At 43.8% G+C, this 14,400-nt stretch overlaps 1 protein-coding gene across 1 annotated transcript in view; it reads left to right on the top strand.

The window, feature by feature from the left end:
• LOC143298188 (small subunit processome component 20 homolog) overlaps window positions 1-14,400 on the top strand; it is a 94,374-nt gene that overhangs the window by 8,863 nt on the left and 71,111 nt on the right. Inside the window, exons 8-18 of the mRNA XM_076610942.1 lie at window positions 441-500; window positions 1,074-1,151; window positions 1,671-1,832; window positions 2,383-2,553; window positions 3,581-3,724; window positions 5,271-5,348; window positions 6,410-6,594; window positions 9,379-9,507; window positions 10,672-10,763; window positions 12,737-12,845; window positions 13,232-13,400. Of these exons, the coding sequence (XP_076467057.1) occupies window positions 441-500; window positions 1,074-1,151; window positions 1,671-1,832; window positions 2,383-2,553; window positions 3,581-3,724; window positions 5,271-5,348; window positions 6,410-6,594; window positions 9,379-9,507; window positions 10,672-10,763; window positions 12,737-12,845; window positions 13,232-13,400 (1,377 nt within the window). The remainder of the gene's footprint in view (window positions 1-440; window positions 501-1,073; window positions 1,152-1,670; window positions 1,833-2,382; window positions 2,554-3,580; window positions 3,725-5,270; window positions 5,349-6,409; window positions 6,595-9,378; window positions 9,508-10,671; window positions 10,764-12,736; window positions 12,846-13,231; window positions 13,401-14,400) is intronic.

Raw genomic sequence — 14,400 nt, 5'->3', positions numbered from 1 at the left:
TGTGTACAGACGTGTCTGTGCTTTAACCTCTTTACTGTTGAACCTTGGTGTAACGTGATCAGTGTGACAGGAGTGTGATGTGCACTCACTGTTTCTTTGTGAACTGACCAGTGCTGTTATTCATTTCACTGAAAAATGTGATGCACTTCTCAGGGGGGAAGAGGTCCAACTGCAGAATGGTGACTGACATCCTCGTTAATTTGTAACATGTGTTTTATCTCAGTGAGGTGACACCCCTTCAGCATTCTGGTCTGCAGCAGTCAATAGGTTAACCCCCTTCGTTTGTGTCTATGCACACACAAGGTGAGAATAGTTGAGAAACCTCCTTTTTGTGTCTATGCACACAGAAGCTGAGAATGGTTTGAGAAAACTCCTTTTTGTGTCTATGCACACAGAAGCTGAGAATGGTTTGAGAAAGATTTGACAAACGGTTGTTGCAGGTGAAAGACCAGGATGCTCTGATCCAGTTTCTTTTTGCTGATTTGGAGCAAAACCCGCAGGTGAGGGTTCACTTTTGCTTTTTGAATCGTGACTACGTTTTTTTTTGTTTTCCTTCAGTCATGACTGTTTTATATTGTGTTTTTTCTTCTTTGTCTGATGTATTTACCATGTGCTTTTTTGTGCTGAGTTGAGAGAGAGAGAGAGAGAGAGAGTGAGGTAGGTGTGTGTGAAGAGAGAAATTTATCTGTTTCTTTATTGTCCTTTGGTGACTGGTTTAAATGTTGCTGTTTAGTCAGAATGAAGAGAGAAATGTTTATTAATTTGTTTTTGGGTAACTGGTTTATGTTGTTGTTTAGTGAGCAACAAAGAGAGAAATTCACATGTTTATTGTTTTGTCTTTGGTAATTGGTTTATGTTGCAGTTTAGTGAGCAACAAAGAGAGAAATTCACATGTTCATTGTTTTGTCTTTGGGTAATTGGTTTATGTTGCTGTTTAGTCAGCAACAAAGAGAGAAATTCACATGTTTATTTTTGTGTCTTTGGGTAATTGGTTCATGTTCCTGTTTTAGGTGTTTAGTCAGCAATGAAGAGAGTTAATCACGTGTTCATTGTTTTGTCTTTCCTTGCCGCAGAAAACGGAGGGGGTGGGCCAGCTGCTGTTTGAGGCCATGAAAGGCGTGAAGGAACACTTCCACACCATCAGCGAACAGGTGAGAACCTCGGGGCTAAAACATTAAGGTTAAAGGTCCCACAGCCTTGAATGGCCTTAGCGGCAGTGAATTCATGTCCACTGTCTCCTTCCGCCATTTTAACCTTTCTTGACCAAAGTCAGTAGCCATTTTCAGCTGTATTTTTTCCTGATTGACAGCTGTGCTTTTTGAAAGCTGTGTTTTTTCTGATTGACAGCTGTGTTTTTGGGTGATTGACAGCTGTGTTTTTGGGTGATTGACAGCTATGTTTTGGGGTGATTGACAGCTGTGTTTTGGGTGATTGACAGCTGTGTTTTTGGGTGATTGACAGCTATGTTTTGGGGTGATTGACAGCTGTGTTTTGGGTGATTGACAGCTATATTTTGGGGTGATTGAAAGCTGTGTTTTGGGGTGATTGACAGCTGTGTTTTTTGTGATTGACAGATACGTTTTTTTCTGATTGACAAATGTGGGTGTTTTTTCTGATTGACAGCTGCCTTTTTCCCTGATTGACAGCTACAATTTTTTTCTGATTGACAGGTATTTCGCTGCGTCCTGTGGAAACTGGGCCCACCCTTATCAGAAGAGGTGGGGCAAGAACTGCCGTTCGGTTTGGTGGAGGAGACAGTCCGTCACCTGATGACGGCGTGTGCTGACTACAGCAACCAGCAGAAGGCTGCTCACCTGTGGACCGTACTCCTGGTAGGAACACTTGATCAGAAGTCGAACATCTTTCTGATTGTCATATGGTTCCCCCATTTAATCTTTATAAAAAAAATCTTATTTTTTTCCTGAAACCTGTCATTATTTATCCATGCTGGAATAATGATTTATTGCAGCAAGGGGTTTTATGCTGCGTAAAAAGAAGTGAAAATGGAGCAAAAAGAAAAAAAGAAAGTGAACAAAGCATACAGGAAAGAGCAGTGACAGCAACAACAAAATGTGTGTGAGGACACACACACGCACGCACGCACACGCACACACACAGAGATTTACCTTCTTCTTCTTCTTCTTCTTCTGCGTTCAATGTTTTGGCTGCGTCAGACGGTCACCCCTGTTGCCACGATGTAACCCACGGTCTTCTCCAGGTCGTGGCGGTCTCCCCAAAGCTGCGCCTGTAGCTCTGTGCCCCCTGGCCAGGTTTGACGCCGTAGAGCTTCATGGGTTGGGCAGTGTTGGAGGATGTGTTCAGGGGTCTGGGGGAGATTTACCTATTACTATGATAATTATGACATGACTTTGCTGTGCACAGGAGGTGACAGGTGAGGTGCACCAGGCCTGCCTGGCCGGGGACCAGACAGGTGAGGGGGCGGCGGACACCTCAGCACACCTGGCCCACCTGTGTCGGCTGCTGAGGCTGGCCCACCTGTGGCTGACGCATCACAAGGGCGGCATCGTGTCGGACCCACCTGCCGTGGCCAAGGTGAGAGAGAGGGACTGGGGTCCTGGCTTGCTGACCCCGTGGTCCCTCACGGGGCACTGGTCACAGAGTGATGGTGATGATAGTTAGAATGATCATTCGCTTCACTTCACAATGGGTGCAGTAGCTGAGTGGTTAAAGCATTGGACTTTCAATCTGAGGATCCCGGGTTTGAATCTTAGCTACAGCGCCTGGTGGGTAAAGGGTGGAGGTTTTTCCGATCTCCCAGGTCAACATGTGCACAGACCTGCTTGTGCCTGAACCTTCTTCATGTTTATATGCAAGCAGAAGATCAAATGTGCCCGTTAAAGATCCTGTAATCCATCTCAGCTTTCAGTGGGTTATGGAAACAAGGACATACCCAGCATGTGACGGTGATACAGAGGGAGGTGAAATCAGCGAGGTTGGGGATACGCTGGCCAGGAACTTGAAATCAGTGTAGTATTGCTGTGTTTTTTCTCAGTGCAGGTGGTGACAGCTATGCTAAGGGAGGTGAAAGCAGTGTAGTATTGCTGTGTTTTTTCTCAGTGCAGGTGGTGACAGCGATACAGTGTAGTATTGCTGTGTTTTTTCTTCCATGCAGGTGGTGACGGTGATACTGAGGGAGGTGAAATCAGTGTAGTATTGCTGTGTTTTTTCTCAGTGCAGGTGGTGACAGCGATACAGTGTAGTATTGCTGTGTTTTTTTCCCCATGCAGGTGGTGACGGCAATACTGAGGGAGGTGAAATCAGTGTAGTATTGCTGTGTTTTTTTTCCCATGCAGGTGGTGACGGCAATACTGAGGGAGGTGAAATCAGTGTAGTATTGCTGTGTTTTTTTTCCCATGCAGGTGGTGACGGCAATACTGAGGGAGGTGAAATCAGTGTAGTATTGCTGTGTTTTTTTCCCCATGCAGGTGGTGACAGTGATACAGTGTAGTATTGCTGTGTTTTTTTCCCCATGCAGGTGGTGACAGTGATACAGGTGGTGACGGCAATACTGAGGGAGGTGAAATCAGTGTAGTATTGCTGTGTTTTTTTCCCCATGCAGGTGGTGACGGCAATACTGAGGGAATTGAAATCAGCGGAGGCTGGGCAGACTCTGGCCAAGGACCTGTTGGCGGTCATCTCTGGTCTTCTGCTGCACAGCGCTGACCGTCTGTCTGTGGAGACCACCGCCAGGCTGATGTCCAAGGTACGTCACTGTGGTGTGTCCTCACAACGGGTACAGTGCTCCTGCACCTGAATGTTAGTTCATCCTCACAGTGGGTACACTGCTCATGCACCTGAATGTTAGTTCATCCTCACAGTGGGTACAGTGCTCATGCACCTGAATGTTAGTTCATCCTCACAGTGGGTACAGTGCTCATGCACCCGAATGTTTGTGTGTCCTCACAGTTGGTACAGTGCTCGGGCACCTGAAAGTGCATCCTCACAGCTGGTACAGTGCTCATGCACCTGAATGTTAGTTCATCCTCACAGTGGGTACACTGCTCATGCACCTGAATTTTAGTGTGTCCTCACAGCGGGTACACTGCTCATGCACCTGAATGTTAGTGTGTCCTCACAGTTGGTACAGTGCTCGGGCACCTGAATGTTAGTGTGTCCTCACAGTTGGTACAGTGCTCGGGCACCTGAATGTTAGTGTGTCCTCACAGTTGGTACAGTGCTCGGGCACCTGAATGTTAGTGTGTCCTCACAGTTGGTACAGTGCTCGGGCACCTGAAAGTTAGTGCATCCTCACAGCTGGTACAGTGCTCATGCACCTGAAAGTTAGTGTGTCCTCACAGTTGGTACAGTGCTCAGGCACCTGAATGTTAGTGTGTCCTCACAGTTGGTACAGTGCTCGGGCACCTGAAAGTTAGTGCATCCTCACAGTTGGTACAGTGCTCATGCACCTGAATGTTAGTTCATCCTCACAGTGGGTACAGTGCTCATGCACATGAATGTTAGTTCATCCTCACAGTGGGTACAGTGCTCATGCACCTGAATGTTAGTTCATCCTCACAGTGGGTACACTGCTCATGCACATGAATGTTAGTTCATCCTCACAGTGGGTACACTGCTCATGCACATGAATGTTAGTTCATCCTCACAGGGTACAGTGCTCATGCACATGAATGTTAGTTCATCCTCACAGTGGGTATAGTGCTCATGCACCTGAATGTTAGTTCATCCTCACAGTGGGTACAGTGCTCATGCACCTGAATGTTAGTTCATCCTCACAGTGGGTACAGTGCTCATGCACCTGAATGTTAGTTCATCCTCACAGTTGGTACAGTGCTCATGCACCTGAATGTTAGTTCATCCTCACAGCTGGTACAGTGCATGTGCACCTGAAAGTTAATGTGTCCTCACAGCAGGTGCAGTTTTTGTGTATATTGTTTTTATTATTAAGTAAAAAAATAATCACAACATTTACAGTTTTTATTAATATTGATACTTATATAGTGCCTATCTTTGGTCAGAGCCCAAACCCTAAGCGCTTTACAAACCTGGAGTCATTTGCACAACAGGCTGCCTACCTGGGTAGAGCCGACAGACTGCTGCCTTTTGACGCTCGTCATTCTTTTCCTGATGCGTTCAGTCAGGCTTCAATCATGCGCACACATACACAGGTACATAAGGATATGTATATATATATGTATACAAGGATGGATGGTGGTGAAATACCTTTCTTGCTTCTGTCGCCAAGAGTCATTGTGGTTCAGCGTTTACGCTGATGTGTGGTGGCTGTGCAGGTGTTTTCTGCAGACTTCACGCTGGAACAGGTGAAAGAGTTCTCCTGGTCCCTGCTCAACTCTCCGCTCTTTGAAAAGGTCAGTCTTTTGTGTGCGTGTGTGTGTGTGTGTGTGTGTGTGTGCGCGCGCGTCCATGCGGTCGACCCGTCGTGCATGCGTGATGTTGTTTAGATATGTTTGCTTGTATTTGGTAGTTTCATTTCTGTTTACTATTTTCACACACATTCACAAGTATATTTGTTTTTGAATTTGATGGGCTCTCTAGACCTGACCAGTGTTTCGGGTCTGTGTATTACAGGTCAGGCATTTGCCTCCTTTTTCCAGTTTCATTTTTAAAGGTAGGAATGGAGTAGCATTTATGGCAGGTCAGTCTGCGTGGTTTTATGCTTCCTTGAAACTGAAACTGAAATGAAAACAGAAACTGCTCCAAACAGCAGTACAGGCAGCATATTCCACCGAGACAGCCACACATAAAGCACACGCCAGACACTGGTAACGGTGATGAATGAATCGACATGGCGTGTACACCCCACCCTGACAGCCACACATAAAGCACACGCCAGACACTGGTAACGGTGATGAATGAATCGACATGGCGTGTACACCCCACCCTGACAGCCACACATAAAGCACACACCAGACACTGGTAACGGCGATGAATGAATCGACATGGCGTGTACACCCCACCCAGACAGCCACACATAAAGCACACGCCAGACACTGGTAACGGTGATGAATGAATCGACATGGCGTGTACACCCCACCCTGACAGCCACACATAAAGCACACACCAGACACTGGTAACGGCGATGAATGAATCGACATGGCGTGTACACCCCACCCTGACAGCCACGTATAAAGCACACACCAGACACTGGTAACGGTGATGAATGAATCGACATGGCGTGTACACCCCACCCTGACAGCCACACATAAAGCACACGCCAGACACTGGTAACGGCGATGAATGAATCGACATGGCGTGTACACCCCACCCTGACAGCCACACATACATAAAGCACACACCAGACACTGGTAACGGCGATGATTGAATCGACATGGCGTGTACACCCCACCCCCACTCCCTCCCCTATACCTTCAGCCAGTCACCGTGAAGTGTGTGTGTGTTGTTGTTGCAGGATGTGTTGCCAGGCATGCTGTGCTTCCTGGTGCGTCAGTTCGACGCGTCCTCCCCGGCCCTGCGGCGCGACATGGTGCGTGTGATGGCCGACATCGTGCTGCAGAAGTCCCCTGTTCCTGAAGACGGCTCCCACCTGAACTCACTGCACGTCTACACCCTGGACTTCGGCAGGGTGCACAGAGGGTGGGTTATGGGGCATGGGGGGCGGGGGGGAGGGTGCAGACAGGGTAGATGGTGAGAGGGAGGGTGATGTAAGGGTGCAGAGAGTGTGGGTGGTGGGAGGGTGGGTGATGGATGGGTGGGTGACTGGACCAGAGATGGATTGTTGGAGCTGTGTTTTCTGTACATGTTGCTGTTTTGTTGTTGTTGTTGTCTGTACATGTTTGTTTTGTTGTTGTTGTTGTTGTTGTCTGTACATGTTTGTGTTTTGTTGTTGTTGTCTGTACATGTTTGTTTTGTTGTTGTTGTTGTTGTCTGTACATGTTTGTTTTGTTGTGTTGTTGTTGTCTGTACATGTTTGTTTTGTTGTTGTTGTTGTTGTCTGTACATGTTTGTTTTGTTGTGTTGTTGTTGTCTGTACATGTTTGTTTTGTTGTTGTTGTTGTTGTCTGTACATGTTTGTTTTGTTGTGTTGTTGTTGTCTGTACATGTTTGTTTTGTTGTTGTTGTTGTCTGTACATGTTTGTTTTGTTGTTGTTGTTGTTGTCTGTACATGTTTGTTTTGTTGTTGTTGTTGTCTGTACATGTTTGTTTTGTTGTTGTTGTTGTCTGTACATGTCTGTTTTGTTGTTGTTGTCTGTACATGTTTGTTTTGTTGTTGTTTTCTGTACATGTTTGTTTTGTTGTTGTTGTTGTCTGTACATGTTTGTTTTGTTGTTGTTGTTGTTGTCTGTACATGTTTGTTTTGTTGTGTTGTTGTTGTCTGTACATGTTTGTTTTGTTGTGTTGTTGTTGTCTGTACATGTTTGTTTTGTTGTTGTTGTTGTTGTCTGTACATGTTTGTTTTGTTGTGTTGTTGTTGTCTGTACATGTTTGTTTTGTTGTTGTTGTTGTTGTCTGTACATGTTTGTTTTGTTGTGTTGTTGTTGTCTGTACATGTTTGTTTTGTTGTTGTTGTTGTTGTCTGTACATGTTTGTTTTGTTGTGTTGTTGTTGTCTGTACATGTTTGTTTTGTTGTGTTGTTGTTGTCTGTACATGTTTGTTTTGTTGTTGTTGTTGTTGTCTGTACATGTTTGTTTTGTTGTTGTTGTTGTCTGTACATGTTTGTTTTGTTGTTGTTGTTGTCTGTACATGTTTGTTTTGTTGTTGTTGTTGTCTGTACATGTTTGTTTTGTTGTTGTTGTTGTCTGTACATGTTTGTTTTGTTGTTGTTGTTGTTGTCTGTACATGTTTGTTTTGTTGTTGTTGTTGTCTGTACATGTTTGTTTTGTTGTTGTTGTTGTCTGTACATGTTTGTTTTGTTGTTGTTGTCTGTACATGTTTGTTTTGTTCGGAAATCATGAGGAAAGATGGAAATGTACATAATGATTAAATATAAACATCAGGTTGTTCTTGTTTTGCAGAATTCATACTTTCCTTTTATAACTTTGCCTTTAGTGATCGGTGGTGTTTGTTTTTTAATTTTTTTAAAATTGTTTTTTACTTTAAAAAGAAAAAGGGATATATATGAATTTTTCCCCCTGTGAATTTTACGGACACTTACTGGATGAGGTTATTCTGTTGTACTTCTTTTTTATTTCTCCTCTGGTGATTTTGATTTCTTTTCTTTTGTTTTGTTTGCTTGTTTTGTTCTAATTTAGGAGATGAGAATAATGAGTAATTCACAGGGCATCTGACAATGCACAAATATGTGCTTCTGATGCTTTGATAAAGGAATGAGTGTACAGCATGCTCAGAGTGTAGGACATTTAAAAATGTGAGGAAGGGAAAGAGAAAGAGTGAAGATCGGGTCTCGGAGCTTTTGTGTGACATTAGGATCAATCGCAACGAAGAAGGGTTGTTTCCCTTTCCCACTCCCAGTGGAGTGCTGGCCTAGAGGTAACGCGTCCGCCCAGGAAGCGAGAGAATCTGAGCGCGCTGGTTCGAATCACGGCTCAGCCGCCGATGTTTTCTCCCCCTCCACTAGACCTTGAGTGGTGGTCTGGGCGCTAGTCATTCGGATGAGACGATAAACCGAGGTCTCGTGTGCAGCATGCCCTTAGCGCACGTAGAAGAACCCACGGCAACAAAAGGGTTGTTCCTGGCAAAATTCTGAAGAAAAATCCACTTCAATAGGAAAAACAAATAAAACTGTACGCAGGAAAAAATGCAAAAAAATGGGTGGTGCTGTAGTGTAGCGACGCGCTCTCCGTGGTGAGAGCAGCCGAATTTCACACAGAGAAATCTGTTGTGATAAAAAGAAATACAAATACAAATACTTCTTGGCCCGGAAATCTGGACGATTACGACTAGAAGGTATGTCTTTGTGTGTGTGTAGCACCCTGCAGATCTTTACCTTAGCAGAAGCGCTGATTCAGGGGAAGGGGGACTTTTGTTCCAGTGTACGTGATTCGTTGGTGCATTGTGCGTGCGTGCGCGCGCGCGCGTGTATGTGTGTGTGTGTCTACGCACGTTGTGTGTTTTGTGTGTTTGTATGTATGTATGTATGTATGTATGTATGTACCTACGTATATATGCATGCGTATACGTGCTTGTGTTCTTTCAGTTTCAATTGTCTATATTTTTTTTTTAAATACCTGTTGCATTTCTTGATTTAATCAACTGACATGACCTATTTTATTGTTCTCTCTCGCCTGTGTTTCAAATTATATGCATAAGTTTGTGTGGGGATGTTTGAGTGAATGTTTTTAGTGCTGTTGTAAAGCACATAGAGCTTCAAGAATATGCGCTATAGCAAGAAGACTTAATAAATAAATAAATAAAAACAGAAAGCCTGCTGACGGTCAGCCGTGTTGCCATGGTTACAGGACGAGGAACGGCCTGGTGCAGCACATACAGCGTGTTGCTGAGCAAGGGGCAGAGAACTCTGCCCTGACGACAGACGGGCAGAGTCTGAGCGAGCTGTTGTCTGCCCTTGTGTGTCTGCCTCATGTCAGGTAACTAGCACTGGTGGTACTGAACACCTGGCGTTGATGTGCCTGCATACTGCTTCTTGTTGTTGTTACTGTTATTTTCAAAAGTATCATATCACTATTGTATTAATATTTTTGTTATTATTATCATTAGTAGTAGTAGTAGTAGTAGTATCATCTGTGTATTGACTCATAGTTGATATTGTTATTATTATTATTATTTATTTATTTGTTTTTTATTAGTAGTATTATTCTTATTATTATTCTTATTGTTGTTGTTGTTGTTATTATTTTTAAAAATATATATATTATTATTGTTCTTGGACGTATTTAGTGACTGCTGTTATGTCTCTTACATTGTATACTTTACAGTTATTGTGTTTGTGTCCTATTTGTATGTTATATTCATTTCATTGAAATATAATTGTTTAAGATTGGAGGAGAAAAAAAACAAACGACTAAAAACCATGCACGCATATTGACACATGCATGCTTGTATGCATACGTATTTCCACAGTCACATGCACATTCTTGTGCACACTCTCTCTTGCATACACACACACACACACACACACACACACACACACACACACACAGAAGGGACAAACTTTATTCACTTTTCAAACAATCTCCCTTCATCTTTATCATTTCCAATCTTAGTAGTCGTAAAAACATAAATCTGTATTTATTAGCTGCTTAACATACATTTTTGTTGTTGTTATTAAACACTTGTCTGCATGCACACAACCAGGCTTACACACAGACAGACAGACAGACAGAAACACACACACACACACACACACACACACATACATACACATGCTCTAAGACAAAACTCTCTCTCTCTCTCTCTCTCTCTCACACACACACACACACACACACACTGTCACCACACACACTATCACCACACACACACACACACACACACTGTCACCACACACACTATCACCACACACACACACACACACACACACACACACACACACACACACACACACACACACACACACACACACACACTGTCACCACACACACACACACACTATCACCACACACACACACTATCACCACACACACACACACACACACACACACACACACACACACACACATACAGAACACCAAATGTTACGCACAAGGCATAGCTGACACTGTGCCCCATGACTGACTGCCCTGTTCCGCCCACAGCACCATAGAGGTGACCGTTCGTGCCAGAGCCATCACCGCCGCATGGCAGCAGCTGAGGAACAGGCTGTCGGAAACGCCACAGGACATGCAAGGTATGGAACGAAAGATGGTTTTAAATGGATGCGTGCACACTTGTTTACACAAACAAATGATTGAATAAGTATGTGAGCATGAATAAACAAATATTTGAAAATGTTTAACAAACAAAAAAAAGATTGGTAACTCTCATACACAAGGTTGTATGTATGCCTTGTGTTTGAGAGTTACCACTCTTTATTTCAAGCCAGTGCTACTACAGATACACAATACACACACAGTACACAATACACAAACTTTATTGTTCTATACTTTGGCACAGAGATTTTCTTTTTGGCAGCAGCACATGTCCAACATAAGAAGAAAACAACAAACAAATAAAATGAATAGAAAATAAAAAGATAAATTAAATGGCACCAAATGGAAATAGCTATATACAAATATACAGATTACTGAAATTTACGTGCCTCTCCATTTCAGTCAGCCAAACCGCATTGCACATCTACCCACACACACACACACCACGCACACACACACACCATACGCACACACACGCACACATACACTCTCTCTCATCCCCTCTCTCTCTGTCTCTCTCTTCACAAGAAATGCACCTACAAAGATCATCAGATACAGCTGACTCGCAGGTAGATAGAAGGTACTCTGGAACGAACCCAGGCACTTCATTTCATTTCCTATATAAAAATGTTGTTGAGATTGCACTCCAGTTCATGATGGGAGGTTACCTACTTCCGGGAGGTTATCGGCCGTAGTTGCTTTCGTTTTCTCCACATAGGCGGATAGTAGTTTGCACAGGACAGGAGTGTCAGACCCCTGCCGGAGTCTGCACCAGTTGGGTCACGGTAAGTATGTTATTGAAACGTAATTTTAGATAGAAAATTTCCTTTGAGATTGCACTCCTGTTGATGATCGCCATGGGGTGTGCTGCGACAGAAGTGGTCAGGTGGTGGACTTGTGATCCAGTGTTCACCAGAGATCAGAGTTCGAGGCCCGGTGTGTTGGGGTTGTGTCTGTGGGGAAGGGACTCTCCTCACTCCACCCAGGCCTGAATGTCAGCCTGACTTTGGTCGGGGAAGGTTAAAACAGCGGAAGGGTCAGTGTCGTCAGTGTCGGCAGATTCATGGAGGGCTGTTGTTTGAGGAACGTGGTGGCGGTCTCCACTTTGGGAGGGACGCTCACTCAGTCTGGCTCCGCAACTAAGCCATTATTGTCGTTAGTTATGTTAGCTTTGTCCTAAGTACGTTAAAACAGAACAGGCACCACTGAACACCACCGAAGTGACTCAGCAGCAGTGCAGGGTCTCCTCTGGTGTGTGGCCTCCTGGCGACCTAACATCGATGGTTCCCTGTGGACTCTAGATGCTGGAACTACGACGGACGAACCCGGGTGTGGCCGTATATGGGGAATCTAAATGAGCAGCGTGGGAGTAATGCCACTGAAATGGTGCAGATGATGGGGCAGCAAAAAAAAACAAAAAAACAAAAACAAAACAAAAAACGGCGAAAGGAAAGGATTGGGCCCCGTCTTCCTACGCCTATTCCTGGACACTGTGGATATGAATTCACCGCCTTGATGACCATAAAAGGCTTTGAAATCTTTTATGTATAACTTTGGTAAACCTACACAACCCCCTCTCCGACATAAAAAGTACATTATGTAGCTGTGGGAAATTTAACCATTTTTTGATATCATAATTAAGACTGCTGTCTAAGCTGTGCTGATAGTTAACGCTTTATGATATGAGTAAAATTCTGTTGCTTTTGTGTGTGTGATTATATGCTCCTCTCGTCTACCTGCATGTATGCTGACAGGAAGCAGTGGTGTGAAGTCATGTCACTTTGTGTATGAGTTGCTTTTCCTGTGCACAATGTATGTTCTGTAGTATATCTTAATGCTGACTGCCTCATTCAGATTTTCCGTTTGGAATATGATTTGAATTACGCACATTTGTTGAAATTGACACGAAGATGTTGACGTGTCGATGCTGTGCTGTGTGTGTGTGCCGCAGACCGCGTCCTGTACGTGATGCAGAAAACCATGGTGTCGCTGCTCGTGTTGAGGTCAGAGGTCAACGTCCTTGACCTTCTGCCTGCAGAGGACGTGCTTGCTGTGCTGAAGTGAGTTCGCTGCTGTCTCTTGACTTGTCAGAGCGCACTCCGGACTCTCATCCAGATGTGTTCATTGTTTGATTTTTTTTTCTTTCTTCCTGTGTTTGTGGACAAGAGTTTCCATGATCACTTGTACATCTACGAGTGTTTTTTGAAAAAAAAAAAAAAAAAAAAAATGTGTATGACATCTTGAACCCTACTTCAAGCAACCTACCTTCAGTTTCAGGAATGTGTATGCTTATATATCGACATGTGGGGCTTTAACTTTGGCAGAACATTTACCAGAATGTTCTGGTTGTGGTATTTGATGCAGAAGAGATGCTTGTAAATGATTTTATTTTTTCTGTATGGGGTGATCTCAGCATTTCATTTTGTTTTTGTTATGTAACTTACAGAAGTCAGCCGAGCGGCCGTTCCATCGCAGACAACTTTTGCATGGTTCATGCCACCGACCTCTATTTGACCTGGCTGTCTGACCTTGAAAATGACGACCTTCTGACCCCTGACCTGCTGACAGAGCTGTACCCCTTGTTGGAGCCGAACCTCGTCTCTTGGTCTCACAAGGTGATTTGTTTGATTTTGAAGTTTATTATTATTAGTAGTTGTATCATCTGTGTATCTGCTCATAGTTGTTATTGTTATTACTATTATTATTATTATTGTTGTTGTTAAAAAAAAAAAAAAAAAAAAAAAAATTATTATTGTCCTTGGACGTATTTAGTGACTGCTGTTATGTCTCTTACGTTGTATACTTTACAGTTGTTGTGTATGTGTCCTTTTTGTATGTTCTATTCATTTCACTGAAATATAGTTGTTCTTCGTCTCTTCTTCTGCGTTCACTCGTATGCACACGAGTGGGCTTTTACGTTTATGACCGTTTTTACCCCACCATGTAGGCAGCCATACTCCGTTTTCGGGGGTGTGCATGCTGGGTATGTTCTTGTTTCCATAACCCACCGAACGCTGACATGGATTACAGGATCTTTAACGTGCGTATTTGATCTTCTGCTTGCATATACACACGAAGGGGGTTCAGGCACTAAGCAGGTCTGCACATATGTTGACCTGGGAGATCGTAAAAATCTCCACCCTTTACCCACCACCAGGCGCCCGTCACCGTGATTCGAACCCGGGACCCTCGGATTGAAAGTCCAACGCTTTCAAGATTGGCCCTTTGGGTTGTTTGTTCCTGTTGTGTCTTGTCTACGTCTTTTCTGTGCACCCTTGTCTTCTTTTTCTGATGGGTCAGATTAAAAAAGTTTTTATTCGTTCAGGGAGAATACTGTGCAGCAACAAACATTACACACAGTAAGCAACAAACATTGCGCACACATTACACACAGTAAGCAACAAACATTGCGCACACATTACACACAGTAAGCAACAAACATTACGCACACATTACACACAGTAAGCAACAAACATTACGCACACATTACACACAGTCAGCAACAAACATTGCGCACAGTAAGCAACAAACATTGCGCACACATTACACACAGTCAGCAACAAACATTACGCACATTAAGCAACAAACATTGCGCACACATTACACACAGTAAGC

The sequence above is a fragment of the Babylonia areolata genome, chromosome 23 (assembly GCF_041734735.1).
Source record: "Babylonia areolata isolate BAREFJ2019XMU chromosome 23, ASM4173473v1, whole genome shotgun sequence".
Classification (NCBI taxonomy): domain Eukaryota; kingdom Metazoa; phylum Mollusca; class Gastropoda; order Neogastropoda; family Buccinidae; genus Babylonia; species Babylonia areolata.
This window is presented reverse-complemented; position numbering and strand designations above follow the sequence as displayed.